The 19,571-nt window shown below is 34.2% G+C and overlaps 2 protein-coding genes across 5 annotated transcripts; both read left to right on the top strand.

Moving 5' to 3' along the window:
- The first annotated feature begins 1,299 nt into the window (after positions 1–1,299).
- LOC126692011 (aspartic proteinase 36) lies at positions 1,300–7,346 on the top strand. 4 transcript variants are annotated; one of them, XM_050387406.1, is made up of 10 exons: positions 1,300–1,885; positions 2,364–2,493; positions 2,598–2,848; positions 3,250–3,477; positions 4,402–4,564; positions 5,111–5,184; positions 5,283–5,376; positions 5,494–5,557; positions 6,597–6,668; positions 6,774–7,346. In XM_050387406.1, the coding sequence occupies exons 1-10, from the start codon at positions 1,647–1,649 to the stop codon at positions 6,923–6,925; spliced, it is 1,467 nt and encodes a 488-aa protein (XP_050243363.1). In that variant the 5' UTR covers positions 1,300–1,646; the 3' UTR covers positions 6,926–7,346. The 4 variants fall into 4 exon arrangements, with proteins under 4 accessions (XP_050243363.1, XP_050243365.1, XP_050243366.1 ...); XM_050387407.1 differs by having other exon boundaries at positions 1,302–1,876; XM_050387408.1 differs by lacking the exon at positions 6,774–7,346 and having other exon boundaries at positions 5,494–5,573; positions 6,597–6,663.
- Positions 7,347–13,072: 5,726 nt separating this feature from the next.
- LOC126692010 (polyadenylate-binding protein 7) lies at positions 13,073–18,917 on the top strand. Its single transcript, XM_050387405.1, has 10 exons — positions 13,073–13,547; positions 14,279–14,397; positions 14,522–14,715; positions 14,881–15,140; positions 15,230–15,336; positions 15,565–15,754; positions 16,631–16,908; positions 17,119–17,271; positions 17,892–18,095; positions 18,387–18,917. The coding sequence occupies exons 1-10, from the start codon at positions 13,310–13,312 to the stop codon at positions 18,582–18,584; spliced, it is 1,941 nt and encodes a 646-aa protein (XP_050243362.1). The 5' UTR covers positions 13,073–13,309; the 3' UTR covers positions 18,585–18,917.
- Positions 18,918–19,571: the final 654 nt, after the last annotated feature.

The following is a 19,571-nucleotide window of genomic DNA, read 5'->3' as shown; positions in this document are numbered from 1 at the left end:
AATTGTTTTTTTCTTTTCCTATAAAAAGTTTTTAAGAACATTTCCTAAACTAATATCCTTAGGTCATCAATTAAAATTTTCCTTAAACTAAACAATAAGGATAGTTTTGAAAAGAATGAAAAAAAATGACACTAAAGAATTGTATTCCAATTAAAATTATCGATAAAATTAAAACTTCTATTTTTTAAATTTATTTTGAAACAAGACAACATGTGTGAATTTCCTAATAACTCATTTTTTCCCATCCATCATATAAAACTAAAATTTTCTTAATATAAGAAAGTGGTGTCTCAATTTTTAACCAGACTATTTCACTTTCTACACATGAGACACCCCCAAAAATCCAATTGACCCATAGTGTAGTGGATTGAATCTATAACTTCTGAATTTATGTCACGATTTAGACTAATGAGTCAATTGCCTGAAAATCCAATAAGGTTAAATAAACCTAAAATTTATATTATATATAATCATAATTTAAAAAAACTATAATGTGTGACCACGACCAATTTGTCATTCGATGTAGTATTTCCATTCGAAAAATTCTAAAGACACAATAAATTTCACAATTTTTGTAACAACTTGTTATATAACGAGGTATGAATGGTAGATGTTAAATGGTGAATTCATACTTCCATCACTCATAACTCACTCATAACTCGCTACGTAACGAGTTTTGGCAAAAATTGTGAGATTTAATGTGTTTTTACCTAACATTGCTCTTTCCATTCACTTTGGTGAAAGGCACGTGGAAGGCTTGGAACAAACACCTATATCCAAGTCAATATGACTTTTGACTTTGAATACTGTAGCTATCATTATTAGATCAACACCCTAATTATTTTTTGTATAGACACGTTGGAATCCAAATCCCTTAAAAACCAAAAAAGAAAAAAAAAACAAAAATGATGAGCTATGAATGGTAGAGGTCAAATGGTGAATTCATATTTTCACCACTCATAACTTGTTACGTGATGAGTTGTGACAAAAATTATGAGTTTTAATGTGTTTCTACTTGTTGCTCCTTCCATTCACTTTGGTGAAAGGCACGTGGAAGGCTTGGAACAAACACCTATATACAAGTCAATATGACTTTGAATACTGTAACGATCATTAGATCAACACCCAAATTATTTTTTGTATCGACACGTTGGAATCCAAATCCCATATATAAAAAAAAAGCAAAAATAAAAATTTATAACCCGTTGAACTATGACTTCAGTACTATAAATTAGCCAATCACCAGCTAGCCATAGAAGGAGGAGATTTTTGGAATATGAAGCTTCAAGCCCCTTTGTCACGCCCGTTACACTCAAAATTATAGCCCGTGACCTGTTAAGTCCCCAAAACTCATTTTAGTTCCAAAGTTAAAACAAAACTATTAAATCTAATCCAAATCCAAACCTTTGCCACTTTCAGTTTTAATAGTTAATACACACGCTACTTCTCTCTATCTGTCTCTGTCGTGTGCCACTCTCTTTCACTCCGTGTGTCTCTCACACCCCAAAGTTTCTCTCTCTGTGTCTCTGAAATGCAAAAAAGCAAACACAAACACAAACACAAACACAAACAGCACCACCACCTCGATCTCTTCCACTAATAATTCCCTCTCTCTCTCTCTAGAAACACACAGTACACACACCGAAATGCGAGCCTCCGTAGTAGTACCCTTGATCTCGGTCTTGGTCGCCGTGTCCGTGTCGGTCGTTTACTCTCTCGTTCTCCCTCTGGAGAGGTCCTTCCCTTTAACTCACCGTGTCGAGCTCGACCAGCTCAGAGCCAGAGACAGAGCTAGACACGCTCGAATCTTGCAAGGCTCTGTGGGTGGTGTTGTAGACTTCTCAGTCCAAGGCTCCTCCGATCCTTACTTCGTCGGGTATGAGTGGTAAAATTTTGTCATATGTGCCTTTCTTGGTTTTCATTGATTTAAAAAAATAAATAAAAAAATAAACTTGCTATGGTTATCATTGCTTATAATGTGTTGCGTTTAATGGGTAAAGTTCCTTTCTTTCTGTGTTTGTGGGGGTATTTATTAGTTACTGTGTGTGTATTTATTGAGTTTGTCTTGTTCTTTTTGTGTTGTTCTGTTTGGCTCCATGGAAAAGAATGGAAAAAAGTAAAGAAAGAATGAGTCTTGTGTGGTCTATTTGTTGATTCTTGAAAGATGAGCTCATGTTCTTAAGACTGAGTTATTGATAATTGTTGGGTGTTTGAATATAGGAGTTAGATATTTGCTTTGTTGTTTCTGTTTGAGCTGTAATGGGTACCTTGAAAAATGTTTTTTTCCTTTCTTTTCTTTTGGAATTCTATTTTGGGCAAGCACTGATTGATCTTCAATACTTGGGTTCATGATTTTTGTGTAGGCTTTATTTCACAAAAGTAAAATTGGGCTCTCCTCCAAAAGAATTCAATGTGCAGATTGATACAGGGAGTGACATCTTGTGGGTTACTTGCAATTCCTGCAGTGATTGCCCCCAATCTAGTGCACTTGGAGTTAGATTCTGTCTCTTTAACTTGTTTTTGTGATGACCCTTCATTGTTTTAATCTTGTGGCATAAAGAAGCAATTTTATACTTACACTTTGTTTTATGGTGCAGATTCAGCTCAATTTCTTTGATGCTGCTAGCTCATCAACTGCTGCACTGGTGTCGTGCTCAGATCCAATTTGCACTTCTGCATTGCAAAGTACAGCCACTATTTGCCCTTCTCAGAATAATCAGTGCAGTTACTCTTTTCAATATGGAGATGGAAGTGGGACATCGGGTTATTATGTGTCCGATGCACTTTATTTTGACATGGTTCTTGGGCAATCTTTGATGGCTAACTCTTCGGCAACCATTGTTTTTGGGTAAGCTTCCACGGCTTTTGCAAGAATGGTGTTTGTAACTAAAATACATGGAAAAGATGGAAGGAAGAGTTAAGGAAAAAGTCCATTAAGCTAAAGATATAAATCAATTTTGTTTGTTTGCTTGTTTGTTTGTTTATGGAGAATACATATGGCTGCAGTAGCTTAAAAAAAAAAGCAATGAACTTTTAATTCATATAGAGAGCTGTGAACCCAATCTCACATATTCATCTAAGTTATGTAAATAAGTATATGTTTAGTTACTTGGCAACAGACTAGGAGTTGTTGACTTTTCTACCTATCAATTTTCTTGATCTTGTTATTGTTGCTATTAGTCTCACATTCTATCCATTTGGTTTTGTTGATTGAATCTTACTGACTTTAGGGGGTGGTGTTGGATGCAGGTGTAGCACATATCAGTCTGGGGACTTAACTAAGACAGATAAAGCAGTCGATGGGATTTTTGGTTTTGGACAGGGTGGTCTTTCCGTTATTTCACAATTGTCATCTCGTGGCGTAACACCCAAAGTGTTCTCCCATTGCTTGAAAGGAGATGGCAACGGTGGGGGAATATTGGTTCTTGGTGAGATTTTGGAGCCAGGCATTGCTTATAGTCCGCTTGTCCCATCACAGTATGTCCTCTTCCCGTAAAACTTTCTTTTCATTGCCAATGCTCTTTACTCTGACATTCAGGTTATATTTGTATGAAGTGGAAATTATAGGAAACTAGGCATTAAGTTACTAGTTTCTGCTTTTATGGCACCTATAGCTATTTGTTTATTCATTCAAATGACTTTTTCCTCCTAGGGCTGTAAAATGCAGTTAGATGGTGTATTTATCTCTTTTATGCACTAAAGATCATTGGCCTATATTTAGATGTATTTAGCTTATTAGATTTTTGCTTAAATTCACATGACAGAAAAAGAAAAAGAAGGCTGACTTGACTATGCCTCACTAGCCAATGCCATAAGAAGAACCTAGTTGCATTCATTCCGGCACTACTTGTGCATTGGTTTATTTTCTGCATGCAAAATGTCAATGACTAGTACCAAATGCTTCATTATTGACCTTCATTTGGGAGCTTACCTGATCTGACTTTTGTATGCATGTTATCAAGCCAAATATGTTGACGTTTGGTAGCAATCTAGTTGGTTGGCAAGGGTTGTAGAAATTGAATCTTGAGGCATGTTTCAATTAGGATTTAAAAATTTTCTGCTAACTTATAGTGTTATAGTGACTATTAGTGTGTTTATATTAGTATGACCTCTTATTTTCTTACGACCATTATATTTTTGAAAGGCTAGTAGCTCTATCTAAAATACTTGTAGCGTGAAGTTCTTCCACTGTGCCTTAAAATCACCGCATTTTTTTTTATAAATATACTTCTTTTTATTCACTGTAAAGTTATTTTGTTGCTTGAGTTCCATTACTTGCTTTGGTAGAGTATTTGTTAGGCCCATGCTTATTCTTGTTGTTAGAGATTTTCATCAGCTTTAATTGAAAACTTGAATGCCAATTTATCAGTAAGTTTAATGGTTTTCACTTCAAATTTTCAGGCCTCATTATAATTTATATTTGCAAAGCATTGCTGTCAATGGACAATTGTTGCCGATTGATCCTTCAGTATTTGCAACATCAAACAATCGAGGAACCATTGTGGATTCTGGAACAACTTTGGCGTACCTTGTGGCTGAAGCTTATGATCCTTTTGTTAGTTCTGTAAGTTTGCATTTTTTTTTCCCTTTTGAAATTTGTTAAGATTGACTTGGTATACTGATGGCATGGGCTAATAAAACTGAATCATGACTACTGCCCTATTCTCCAAATAGTTCCCACTAAGATAAAAGACTGGTGATAAAGGAAAGGACTTTCATATTGTACTTTAACAAACTAGAGCTTCCATTACTAGTTTATTGTTTGAAAATGTGATGCTATCAATTAATAGCCTTATCTATATGATGGACTCTATAATAAGTGATTATGATAATGTTTCCATTCTAATGACCTAATTCTAATGAAATAGACTTAGTCTTGTTAATGTCTAAATAGTTCATTTGGTTTTGAAAATTGCATCATCTCACATTTAATTTTTGCGATTTTTAAAATTAGTTTTCACTTTGGCTGGATATCTTTCTATGGAAGGATCACTAGTCTTCCTGTTGGGCTGGTTGCAAGTCACTGGCTAAAAGCTGCTTTGCCTCGTAGAATAACTTTGTCAAATTTACTTTCATTGTACTAAAAGTTGAGTTTTCATTGAATGTACAGATAACTGCGAATGTTCAACAATCTGTGACTCCCATCATTTCAAAAGGAAACCAATGTTATCTAGTCTCCACTAGGTTTGTTCTATAACTTTATGTTTCAAATAATGAATTCTATTGTTCTTTTATGTCTTCCGAAATTATTCTTTAGTCTAAAATCCTTTTATTTTATTCAGTGTGATCGATATATTTCCTCAAGTTAGTTTAAACTTTGTGGGTGCATCCATGGTATTAAAACCAGAAGAGTACCTTGTACATCTTGGTTTCACTGTAAGTTATTCCACTTTCTCTGTTGGTAAAATATTACTCTGTCCTTAAATTATTGAACTAGACATGCTGCTAGTTAAATTGTGCCATTACTTCTAATGGGTCATTTTGTTGCTACAGGATGGTGCTGCAACATGGTGCATCGGATTTCAGAGAGTTCAGGAAGGGGTAACAATTTTAGGAGGTTAGACCTGAACTTAGTAAGAAGCAATTGGCTTTGACTCCCATTTATTTCACATTCCATCTTTAGAACATAGAGAGTTCAATTATTTTGGCACATGCAACAAATTGGGGCCTCTTTGGTAGCATTTCATAAGAAATTTTACATTGTTAAAAGCACCAGAAAATGCATTTGAAGTATTTTCAATATATTTCTTTACTGAAAGTCTTCCAAAATATAGTTGATTTTCTGAAAACATGAAAATCACATTATAAAATCAACCCGAGTAATTTTCCATTTTATATGGTGATGCAAGTTTCCACAATGTAGCATGGTATGATTAAACATTTATAGATGGTAACGTTGACTTGTTGAATTAAGGTTGTAGCAATTGCAACCACCAATTTTGAGTAGACTTCATTTGTCCCTCAATGCTATGTTTTGCCTATTGGGCACTTTCCCTATTTTTTGGGGAAAAAAGGAGGGGGAGCTCTCTCTCCTTATAGTGGTTTCATTCTGACTTCTGATACATACACAGACACAAACATATTTATACTTGTTTTTAGGCATAATGAACATTCTATAGCATGGGGAGATATTTGATGTCGTGAATTTTTTCATGTCTATTAAAGATTATCAATCAGAATGTCAGCACTATGCATTAGTTTACTTAATTCGTTGTTTGCCTACGTAACTATCCATACCAATAATGAGTTCCACTGGTCTTTACAACTTGTAACAAGTTACCACAGCTAAAAATAATTTCTCTTTTTTTGGGTTGGTGTTGTTTTGTGGGGTGTTTTTTTGTTGTTGGGGGGTGGGGGGGTGTGGGGGTGAGGGAGGGCTTACAACGCATTTTAGAAATGTCAATGGTAATCTGTGATTAACTTGTTCAAGTGTTGTTTTGTGGAAAATTCAATGCTTTCTGAATACCTAGCATCTTTCTCAACATTATACAAAATGAATTAGTGTGTACTCTAATCATAAATGCGAGATTGTGTCTTTCCATAAAACTAATTCTGCATCAAAGCTAACAAATCTTGTTGGTTTCTTCATTTAACAGATCTTGTTCTGAAAGATAAGATCTTTGTGTATGATCTAGCTCATCAACGGATTGGATGGGCAAACTACGATTGTAAGTTCATTTGATCATGAATCCATATTTACTCTTGACATTTTCTGTCAAAGAAATAACATTGATCCTACATCTTTGTCATATATATGACATTTTATTTTTCAGGTTCGTTGTCCGTTAATGTCTCTATAACTTCTGGGAAGGAGTTTCTCAATGGAGGACAACTGAGAGTGAGCAGTTCAACAAGGGACATGCTCTTTGAACTGCTACCTACTGGCATTATCGGTTTCCTAATTTATACCTTGGTGTTAAAGTAGTTCCAGTTTTGGTAAATTTATACCTTAGGTTTTAGTTTTCATTCTTTTTTCAAAAGGTATTGGCTTGGCCGATTCTTATTTATAGTGATCGCCAAGGTTTGCTGCTATTGTTTTATTGGGGGAAGGTTAGCTGCTCTGTACTATATAAGTCTGCTCTAGTGAATGAAATTCGGCTCTCTCCTAAGGATCCTCCATCTTGAGCATTGTGAGAATTGTAAATTACCCCTTTGGTAGTTTTGTTCAGTGGTTGTACCATTTTATGTAACATTGGAAATAAAGAAAATTCTGTGTACCTACAAGCCTTCAACATTTGAAGTAACGAGGATAGAAAAGCTGTATGTTGTTCAAATTGAGGTAATTTTTGTAACCATGTATCTTTGTTTGGTAGTGTAAAAATGTTCATAATGGTTATACTCTTTTATTTGGGATGGAAAATATAATTCTAGTCTGCTCTTTTTGTATAATATCCGAAATGAAACATCAAAGGATGACCATTGAAATTTTCTGGAGAGTTGGTAATGGAAACAAGTATGTTAAAACTAAGAACTATTGACTCAACTACAATTTGCGGTGTCAAACACAGAATATTTTTTTTTTTTTTAATTGATAGTTATTTATTTGAAAAAAATTAAAATAAACCTAAAATAGGCCCAAAATAAATAAAACTATACTATTTATTTAATTAATCTTCATATTCCTACAATATTGTGGTCTAATTTATCAAGAATTATCATGTTATCCATATATTTCCTATCCATACTTCTTAGATTACAGTAATGAGTCCACTTTGGGAGGGTTATATTGCATTAAATAATAATAATAATAAAAGCCAAGAAATGGTACTGTTGAGGCGGCCAAAGTTTCACAAAGCCACAACAACTAAGATGTTTTAATTAGTATTCTTTTAATAAGTTTACGCATTGAAAATTTTCATCGAAATTATCACATCCTCTCTTTTTCTCTATGTTGTGGTGGACTCAAATGAGGTGACTTGTTATTCTATGTGAAAGGAAGGGGTGTGAAAATTTTGTGATTATTATTATTATTATTATAGCATTTATGGTATTAGGTAGACAAGTTGGACAATGGTACAATCACATGACATATACAAACGTAGGTCATGCCTTGTAAAGTCATAAGAATATAGTATGAACCCCTGCATATTTATCATCATATCTAGATTTTATTTTATTGCTTTTCTTTTTATATAAGTTTATGGAACTTTTTGATACTTACCAATGGGCGGTGGGCAATATTTAGGTTCTCAATTGCTAGATTTCTGGCTTTCTTACATAGATTTCTAGGTTGTGACTGATGCCCCCACCCCCTAAATGGAAATAACGAAATCCAAAATAATTAAAATTAATTACTTACAAAACTTTATTTATGATTAAACTCATCACACGGGTTTTGTGCATGCAATAATGCATTTATTTATTTATTTATTTGGTTTAGTGTTATAATGTTTAAAAGTGATATATAAATGACCGTGCATTTATTTTTTTTAAAAAGAAAGAGATAAGGTAACGTTAAATAGTATAGATAGATAGATACCGTGTAAGACATGATAATTCTCTTTATTTTTGAAATAAGATTTAATAACTATCAAGAGACTTGTAATTCAATTGACACTTTTGAAAGTTTCGAACGAAGACAGGGCTTAAATCCTCTCACCCTCAAGTTCCCAATTATTGATGTATCAATTTTTATTTTTTATTTTTTTTTTATGTTTCAACATAGCAAAGTAATGTAGGGGATACAAGCAATGAAGACAATGTAGTATTGCGATTGGTAAGCAAAAGGACAAATATTAGAAGGCAATAATTAGTCAAAATTTTGATGAAAAGCTAAAAAATATGTTTAAGGACATAACAACAGTATTGCAATTTTTTCTCCTTTCCTTGTGTATGTAGAGGAGGATGGAGACCTAAACAATAAAAAGGCCATCCTTTTTCTTCTTCTTTGTGGATAGGGGGAAAAGTGTTGTAAAACTGGAAAGCCCACTCATCACAAAATAATGCGTACTGGGTAATTCTTGGGCAACTCAAATAAGCCCAAAACTGCTCCATTGTGATTCCCAAGTGTCTCCATCCAGACCATCCTCAACCCCAGGCCTGGAAAGGCCCAAAACTTTGGTCTCTTGTCTAAAGCTTGAAACTGCCCCATGTTGTTATGTATACAACAGTGTTTGTTTGTTTGTTTTTAATTTGTTTTATCAAAACCAAAATATAATCAGGGAAATTTTTTTATTATAATTACTTATTTTAAACAAATAATATTTTTGTGAATGACAAACTTAAAATAAAAAAAAATCAAAGTTTTAACAAACCAGAGAATTTTATTAAATCCATAAATAGGGAAATATAGATGGGAGGTGTAGAGTGAACTATGAAGACAAATAAATTGTGGCTTTGGAATAGGGAGGCACATAGATAAAAAGTATTGATTGTAAATGTTGAATGATAATCCTTAGGAAACTAATGTGAAGTATTCTTTAAGCTCATAGGAAGACCTGATTACTTGTCCCTCTCACCCTTTAATTGCACTCTTCGTTTTTATTATGTCTCAAGACGAGAAGGTATCTTATGTATATGATATTTGCATCTTTACTATTATAGTGAATATATGTGTGTGTGTATAACACAAGATAATTATTATCTTAAAATGGATTCAGTTAGAGGAACAATCAAAGCATTTTCCTTTGGATCACCGTGCACCCTTGGTGTAGTGGTTACTCTACAAATATAAATGCTTATGGGGTGTGGGGGGGTAAGGGCTGGAGTTCAAGTCTTCAGTAGGAAGCTTCACACACATATACACTTAGATTATATTAGAGTAGAAATCTTATCTTGTATTAAAAAAAAAAAAAAAAAAAGCATTTTCCTTTTGTTAGCCTTTTAATCTATAGGAAATTGTTTATTTGGGGTGTGTTTTATGTAATCACAAGGGATCTATGAACAATATTTTTATGTGGCATCTTAAACAGGGCCGGCTCAATGGTATAAGCCATTGATGCGGCCGCCTAAGGCCTTCAAGTGAAAAAATGGTCCTAAATTTTAACCAATAGTATTAATTAAGCCAAAATATTAGCCAATAAATAAAATAATATTTTCTTATCAAATGAAAAACAAATAAAAAAGAGAAAGAAATGTTATGTCCACAATATTTTTCACAACATTTTTACAAGAAATCTTAATAGCAGATTGTTAAAGGTTGTTATTGACAGTAAAAAAATAATTTTAGTGCTCAACTAGAAAACAAGAAACAACTTAACACCTAAGATTTGTCAAGAAAAATATTATGAATGTAGCACTTCTAAAAAAGAAAAGAAAAGTAAAAAAGCAATTCACAACAAAATTCACAACATTTTTCACAATAGTCAAGTTAGCAAATTTTTACTAGTTTTCAACTAGATTCACCACTAACATCACTCTTTTACTCACTACTATTAATTTGCCACATCAACAAATGTAAAAAGTTTTGTCAAATTTTTTTTTGTGTTTATAAACTTAAAAAAAAGAAAAAAGACTAATAGTAATTTTATATATGAAACAAGATAACCAATTTTCGACTTAGGCCCCCAAATGCATCAAGCCGCCCCTGATCTTAAAGCAATGTTGATCTCCACATTAGGAGTAACTTGATGGAACAATCATGTTAGAAGCTCTAAGGGTTACATCATCGTGGTTTTGTGACTTTTAGCCTCAATCCATAGATTCCATACATTCAATTTAAGAAATCATTAATGGGTCACAACAATCCAAACAAACATGCATGCTTTTATGGCAATTGGCAAACGTGCATCATGCATGCACATAAAAAACATAAAACATCTCTCGTTCAATTAGGCTAGATTCAATTATACCTGTTTGACTTCTGAAAAATCATACAGAAATCACAGAGTAGCATACGCAATAAAAACAAAATTTATGATACTTTTATGTTTACGAGACATAAAAATTGTAAAATAATGAATATTTTATTAAATAAATGTGTAGAATAGATAAACTGATATAAATATTTTGTAAAATAGATGTGTAAAATAGAAGAAAACTTATAGATTTACTCATACGGTTGCTCTAAAAAGAGAATGCAGACCTAAACAATAAAAAGGCCATCCTTTTTCTTCTTCTTTGTGGATAGGGGAAAAAGGTGTTGTAAAGCTGGAAAGCCCACTCATCGCATAATAATGCGTACTGGGTAATTCTTGGGCAACTTAAATAAGCCCAAAACTGCTCCACTGTGATTCCCAAGTGTCTCCATCCAGACCATCCTCAACCCCAGGCCTAGAAAGGCCCAAAACTTTGGTCTCTTGTCTAAAGCTTGAAACTGCCCCGTGTTGTTATATATACAGCAGTGTTTGTTTGATCAAAACCAAAATATAATCAGGGAATTTTTTTTATTATAATAAAATTGTAATTTTTTTACTATGTATTATGTCTATGATATATGCATCTTTACTATTATAGTTTATGAATATATATATATATATATATATATATATATATATAGCACAAGATAATTATTACCTCAAAATGGATTCAGTTAGAGGAACACACAAAGCATTTTCCTTTGGTTAACCTTTTAATCTTTAGGAAATTGTGATTGAAGAATCTATTTATTTGGGGGTGAGTTTTATGTAATCACAAGGATTTGTGAACAATATTTTTATGTGGCATCTTAAAGCAATGTTCATTTCCACATTAGGATTTAGGAGTAACTTGATGAAACAATCATGTTAGAAGCTCTAAGGATTACATCATCGTGGTTTTGTGACTTTTAGCCTCAATCCATAGATTCCATACATAAATACAATTTAAGAAATCATTAATGGGTCACAACAATCCAAACAAACATGCATGCGTCTTTTATGGCAATTGGCAAACATGCATCATGCATGCACATAAAAAACACAAAACATCTCTCGTTCAATTAGGTTAGATTCAATTATACCCGTTTCACTTCTGAAAAATCGTACAGAACTCACAGAGTAGCATACGCTATACAGAAAAATTTTTATGGTATTTTTATGTTTACGAGATATGACATATTGGTATCCACTGTAACAATCACAAGATTCACAACCGTAGAATTTCAAGTTTCTTTTAATATTAATGATTCTTTTTTAAATAGAAATGAAAGGATAAGAGATTAAATTAGTTGAATTTAACTATCTTTGTTTATAATGAGTCCCATAAAAAAGAATCCCAATATAACCAAAAGTACAATAGAAGAACAAGAATCCATGTCAATCTAGGATTCCCAAAAAAAAGATATAGACTAGTGATTATAATAAATTTTATGGTACTTTTATGTTTACGAGACATGGCATATTGTTATCCATTATAACAATCACAACCATAGAATTTCAAGTTTTTTATTTAATAATATTGATAATTCTTTTCTAAACAGAAATAAAATAATAAAGAGATTAAATTAGTTGAATTAAACTATCTTTGATCATAATAAGTCCCAATATATCCAAAAGTACTATAGAGAAATCCCAATACATCCAAAGGTACCATAGAAGAATCAATAAAATTCATCTCAATTTAGGATTCCCAAAAAAAAAAAAAAAATTATTGAAAAAATTTTGTGGTACTTTTATGTTTACGAAACATGACATATTGGTATCCATTATAACAATCACAACCATAGAGTTTCAAGTTTTTATTTTTAATATTGATAATTCTTTTCTAAATAGAAATAAAATGATAGGAGTAATAAAAATATTAAATTAGTTGAGTTAAACCATCTTTGATCATAATAATTTCCAATATATCCAAAACTACTATAGAAGAATTTCAGTATATCAAAAATTACTATAGAAGAATCATTAGAATCCATGTCAATCTTCTTCTATTAAAAAAAAAAAAAAAGAACCCATATCAATCTAGGATTCCCAAAAAAAAAATAGTATGTAACAAAAATTAACCGAAAAATATTCAAGATAATTCAGTTAATTAAGAAAAAAAAAAAAGAAAAGAAGAGGAAAGTGTAATACACGTGGTGTTAACGCGCGTGGCAGTGTATAGAGCCTGAAGAATCGTAACAGTGAACGGCCCAACCTCCTTGCGTCCATGCAAAATCCTCACACCACCTCACTCTCTCTCTCTAAAATCAAACTCTTCTCTCTCTCTACCTCTATCTCTAGCTAATCTCTATCCCAAACCCAATACAATTCAATCTCTCTCTCTCTCTCTCTCTCTCCCTTATTAATCACTCACATAACCGTCATTCACTTTAGCTTCATAATAATAATCAAGAACCAAACCAAAACGAAACGAAACGGCCAATTCAGTATCTCTCTCTCTCTCTATCTCTCTCGCTTCACTCCTAAATTTAGTGGTTGACGGTTGCGATTTTGAGAGAAAACCGGCGGCAATGGCGGCACCACCAACCGCGGCGACAGTGAGCGCGAGCGTGGCGGCGGCGGCTCCAGCTCCTCCTCCTCCTTCTTCGTCTATTTACGTCGGGGACCTCCACCCTGACGTGATGGACGATCACCTCTACGAGGCTTTCAAAGGTTTCGACTCTCTCGCCTCCGTACGAGTCTGCAGAGACTCGTCGACGGGCCGCTCGCTCTGCTATGGCTACGTCAACTTCGTCTCTTCCCAAGACGGTAACCAATAACACTATCACAATCACAATGCTTTTCGTTTTGATTTTGTTTTGTTTTGTTTTGATTGCATTGGTTTGAGCTGGTTCAACGTGATGTCGTTTCGGATTTTTGGCATTGTTTGGGAATTATGGAATCCTGTAACTGATTTTCACGAGAAACTGTGTTTATTCATAAGAAATTGTTTCGCAGTGAAAGAAATATTCAAGAATTCTTTTTTTCTTTTTCTTTTTTTTTGTTTTCTGTGCTGTGTTTGGCTGCCTTGAAATTGTAGGAAAGGATTTGTTAGATTTGACTTGTTTGGAGAAAAGAACAAAGATGTCACTGAATTGAGATTTTGACAGTTTCTAAGTATTATATACTTTACAATACAATGCTTGGCTTTTGAGTTGTAATTATCTGCTTGGTTTCTAAGAAAAATGTAGGAAAAGAAGAGTTTGGATATAATTAATCTTGAAAAGAAATTCCATCTGTGGGAAATAATATACAAATTTAAGATTTGTTAATGTTGATTCATTTGATTGGTTTTGTTGACTGTATATTCTTTGTTGGGCTGTGTGGCCGTTTTGCCAAAAAGGGTTTTTTTAGAGCAGAAACAAAATTGTTGTTCTGGATATTCTTGTGGGGTTGTGAGAAAGATTTTGTTTATCTTATTTATGTTTGGTTTTTATTTGTGGTTATATTGTGGGCATGGTTTAAATTCTAATTGAAGTTGTCTCTTTTGATTGGAGTAGCAATTCGTGCAATTGAAGCAAAGAATCACACTGCATTGAATGGAAAAGTGATTAGGGTCATGTGGTCACATCGCGATTCTGATGCAAGAAAGAGCGGAAAAGGCAATCTCTATGTTAAGGTATCTGTCTTGCGTTTTTTTTTTTTTTTTTAATATAATAGATGATTGAGATAGACTGATACTTTTAGGTCCATTGTTTCTATGATTTGGATTTGTACTGAAAGTGATTTGGGTTTTGTTGTAGAACTTGAGTGAATCAATTGATAATCCGAAGCTTCAAGATATGTTTCAGAAATTTGGGAATGTTTTGTCTTGCAAAGTTGCCATGTCAGAAGATGGGAAAAGTAGAGGGCATGGCTTTGTTCAATTTGAGTCCGAGGAATCTGCAAGTGCTGCTATTGAGAAGCTAAATGGCTCCACTGTTGAAGACAAGGAGATGTATGTGAAACTCTTTCTTGCTATTATTTTGAAAGCTGTGATCATCCATATGTGCATAATTTTGTGGGTGTGTTTGTAAGAATATACTATATGTGCCTTGGGTTTGTTCTGTCTGCTTCTTTGGTCTTATGGATATTTATGATTCATAATTTTATTTGTGGCCAGATATGTTGGATGGTTTGTCAAAAAGAATGAACGGATTTTGCCTAGCCCTGATGCTAAATTTACAAATTTGTACATGAAGAATTTGGATCTAGATGTCACAGAAGAGCTTCTGCGGGAAAAGTTCTCCGAGTTTGGGAAAATTGCTAGCTTGGTTATCTCAAGGGATGACAATGGGACCTCAAGAGGTTTTGGTTTTGTAAACTTTGATAACCCAGATGATGCTAGACAGGCAATGGAAGCGATGAATGGATCACAACTTGGTAGGTTATGTATTCCTTTATAACTTTGATTGACAACAATTGTCACTTGCCTGATTTAAAACATTTTGTCACTGTGGTTTGTATTGTAGGCTCAAAGACTCTATATGTAGCAAGGGCTCAGAAGAAAGTGGAGCGTGAGCAAATTTTGCGTCATCAGTTTGAGGAGAAACGCAAAGAGCAGCTCTTGAAATACAAGGTAGTTTTGTGCCCATTTCTCTCCCTTTATTTGTCTGCTTTTGTTTGTCTGTTCATCTTATCGCTTCCACCTCCTCCCTTCTTCCCTTTAATTGTTAAGTTACATACGTGGATGGGTCTTGAACCCACAACCTCATCCTCCACCTTGATCATACAAGGAGAGGAGGTGCCATTCAAAGTAGAGGTCATTGTTTATTCAACTTATCTTTTTTCTTTTTTTAATTTGTAGGCCTCAAATGTCTATGTGAAAAACATTGATGATGATGTGACTGAAGAAGAGCTGCGAGAACACTTCAGTCAGTGTGGCACAATTACTTCTGCGAAACTTATGCAAGATGACAAGGGAATAAGTAGGGGGTTTGGATTTGTCTGCTTTTCCACCCCTGAGGAGGCCAATAAAGCAGTGAACACTTTTCACGGTTAGTTGATGGCTCCTGAGAAATCAGCACATGAATATTTGCTAGTCCTACTTTCTAGTTTACTCATTTACTGTTTTGGGTCATGGCTTGGAATTATATTTACTTTTTAACTAATGCTTCTGATATGTAATGGGCCTGTGATTGGCTGATTTTTTTTTCCTAGTGATTATTATGCTTAAAAGTTTTGGCATGTCTTTTGGGACTATTTAAAATTTTCAGTGCATCTGCTAGAAAAGGATTTACACGTGCCATGCTGTATATGCTTTATGCAATAATATGATTGTCATTTTGCATTGCATACCAGTTACTGATTCTGACATTGTGGTTACACGTTGCTTTAGAATGGCAAAAAATGGTCAGAACTAATAAGCTGCTGATACATGAATAGAGAATTGACCCAACTGATTAATGCTTAGAAAAAAATTCATAAAGCATGAGGCTCTGTTGCATTATTTAACCAGATTATCTTTTTATTTGGTGATGATGTTTATTATTATTTTACAAAAATCAACTGGTCTTGTAGATTTTACCCCTGTATATATGCTTTTAAGGGGGAACTCCATATATTCATGTTTCAGAAGCGAGGCTCACACAATTGTGGCTCTTCCATATTGGAATTTGACTATGCAAATTGGTTTAAGTGACTTTTTATGATTTATAGATCATACAAAATGCTGGTAGAGGAAGTTGGTAAGCTTTGGAGACATGAGGGTTGACAATCTTCTAATTTTAAAGTCGGGAACTCCATGTTTGCTATTGGAAGATGGCCCTTTTCAATTTGCTTGCTTATGGTGTCATGCAATGCCCTATTATTTGTTATTTAGTCGTGTTTTATTCTTGGGGTAACTGGCTTTGTTGTCTTGTGGTATTTCTCAGGATACATGTTTCATCGGAAGCCACTGTATGTGGCTCTTGCTCAGAGGAAAGAGGATAGACAAGCCCAATTGCAGCTTCTGTATGCACAACGTATGGCAGGACTAGTGGGGCATTCAACTCCTGTTTTCCCTGGTGGATATCCTCCATACTACTACACTCCTGGTGTCGTCCAAGTGCCTCCTAGGCCTGTGATGATGTATCAGCCTCTGGAATCAAGGCCTGGATATAGGGCAAATGGTTTTGTCCCTCCAACCAGACCGGCCTTTCAAACATCTCCAGTAAGTACCCATCTGCTTAAGAGTGTAATGAAACTTTCTCTTATGTATATTTTTGTGATATTTTACCCAATGTCATATTTCAAATTGTGGATCATCCTTGGAGAATTATAAGGGTTTGTGAGAATACATAGACCAGCATAATGCTTATGTAGTTGAAATTAGTTTTCCACACATGCTTGCTTGCTCATGTCCTTTTAATTTCTTTTGCAGCTTCCTAATACTCAAAAGCAAAATAGGCATAACAGGGGCAGAATGAACGGGCATATGCTTCCACAGGGTGGTGCTCACTCTCTTTCATATATGCCCCTTTTGCAACAGAACACTCACTCAGTGACTTCTTTAAAAGATTCAACCAATCAGCAGGTTTTTTTCTCTGTCTTCACATTATTATCTTTCTGCACTCCTAATTCATATGCTGAAGATGTTTTCTTACTCTATAATCTATTTGATGCCTGTGCATTCTACCATGCAATCTGCGGCTCCCAGATCTTACTTTAGGTTTTATTGTCTAATCCCCATGGGGAGCACGCAAATCCCAAAAACACATAGTTTCTCCCCAATATTAGAGAGAAATTGACTTCTTGGAGTGGAGCAACATACTTTTTCTAGATGTGACTGTGATGGTCTCTTCATGCATTATTGAAGTCACAACTTCAGATTGATTGAGAGATAGGAGGATTTGTTAGGCAGTATGAGGATCAACACTACTATAGAGGTTATTTTATTTTATTTTATTATTATTAAAGGACCCAATATAACAATTATGGTGATCCAAGAAAAGGAGCTGAAATGAGGGAATATTTGTTCCCTAGTTTCTAACTATTTTTTACCTATTCATCTTGGACCCTTCTATTCGCCCTTTTTTTTTTGGAATTTTCAGCCTGCCAACGGTACATGCCTAATATTCTTTCTAGATTAATATTTTCCATTCACTATGATAAATGTACCATGTGTGCTCTAATCTTTGTAAGCATGCAATGCAGCGGATTGGGCAGGCTAAGTATGTGCCAAATGGTCATCAACGTGAGATGAGCAAAGGATCTGGTGTCTCATCTACTGCCTCTAATTCGGGTGGAGTTGCACAACAGGGAGCAGAGATGCTGAGTAGCATGCTCGCTGCTGCTTCCCCTGAGCAGCGGAAGCAGATACTTGGCGAGCGTCTCTACCCTCTTGTCCAGAAACACAAGGTACTACAAATAAATTATTAATGCATTTTAAGCACATCTGAAGAAAGTTGTCTAGTCTTATACATAGTATATAGGACCATTATCATTGAATTAAAAGTTTAGAGAAGGGGCTGGTATGACACGCTTTTTCAGGAGGATCACTAGAATTTCTTTCTTGAAACAAAGTGAACAGGCCCTTAGGAATTCAATTTCTAATTATTTAATCGTTAGTATCATTGTTTTCAAAATTATTTTGACGTTTTCAGATGCACCATAAATCCAAAGTCACATATACATGTTTTTTATGTGCAGCCTGATCTTGCTTCTAAGATTACGGGGATGCTTTTGGAGATGGATAATTCGGAATTGCTGCTTTTGTTGGAGTCACCCGAATCTCTGGCAGTGAAAGTGGAAGAAGCTGTGCAGGTTCTCAAGTACTCCAAGGCCAAAGTATCTGGTCAAGATGCCCTTCATCCCAGTTACTTATCTGCTGAAGTTGCAGTCAACTAATAAAGGCAATTGCGTTTAAAATAGTACTTTTTTTGAAAGTTATAGGAAATGGTGCAGAGCTTGGCTTAAGCTCCGGGAGAACAAATTTTTTGATACTTGACATCAGTGAAACTTCCATATCTCTGGGCCTCTGGCCCTGCAAAAGACCTTTTAGTTTCTCTTCACAGAACTCTTGCTTTTCAAAGAACATTCATGTTTCCTTTTTTTCTTTTTCTTTTTTTGTTGGATAAAAGGTTAGAAACATTCATGTTTCCTTGCAATATGACGAACTTTCATATTGTGTGGTAGTTGCATAGTTATTACTGGCAATAAGAAAGAGGCTTTTGGAACCAATGGCTTTTATGTTTTGCTATACATGGTATATACTCTCCTTTTATTGCCTTTAGTTGGGTTTATGGTGTCCTAATGAGTAATGACTAAACATATGGTTTGCATCCATTTGTTCAAGTTAACAGTTAATGCTTAATATATTCTTCTCTCTCTCTCTCTCTCTCTCACCCAAAAGTTTCAAAATTTTCTCGCTTTATATAACTATCAAGTCATGTTTTCCCCTTATTCAACAAAGTATTCACACTCAAAAGGAATTACTTAATCTGAAATGAGTTTATTTTTATTTCTTTTCATTGGAGGGTTGGGGTTGGGGGGACATGAAAAGCCTTTTCAGACTAAGTATTTTATTATTATTATTATTATAGTTAAAAGCAATAAGATTAAGCAATTCTATCAACAATAAGTCTAGAGTTATACCTATTTTCACAATATATTTCACAACTATAAAGGTGACTAGTTATGAATGGTATATTGATCATTTTTATATGACTAAAGGGAAAGGTTTTACTGCATAATGGTTTTTTTTTTTTTTTTTTTGAGAGAGTTCCAAACTTATAGCGTCCGCTCCCAATGATAGCTTTTTATAATCATACCAAGATGCCAATCGATTTTTGGTGTAAGTAGGGATTGAATCACAAATCTTTTATTCAACCATTA

Source organism: Quercus robur, chromosome 7, assembly GCF_932294415.1.
Source record: "Quercus robur chromosome 7, dhQueRobu3.1, whole genome shotgun sequence".
NCBI classification, from domain to species: domain Eukaryota; kingdom Viridiplantae; phylum Streptophyta; class Magnoliopsida; order Fagales; family Fagaceae; genus Quercus; species Quercus robur.
Note: the sequence above shows the minus strand (reverse complement) of the source record. Positions and strands in the feature narration are given on the sequence as shown.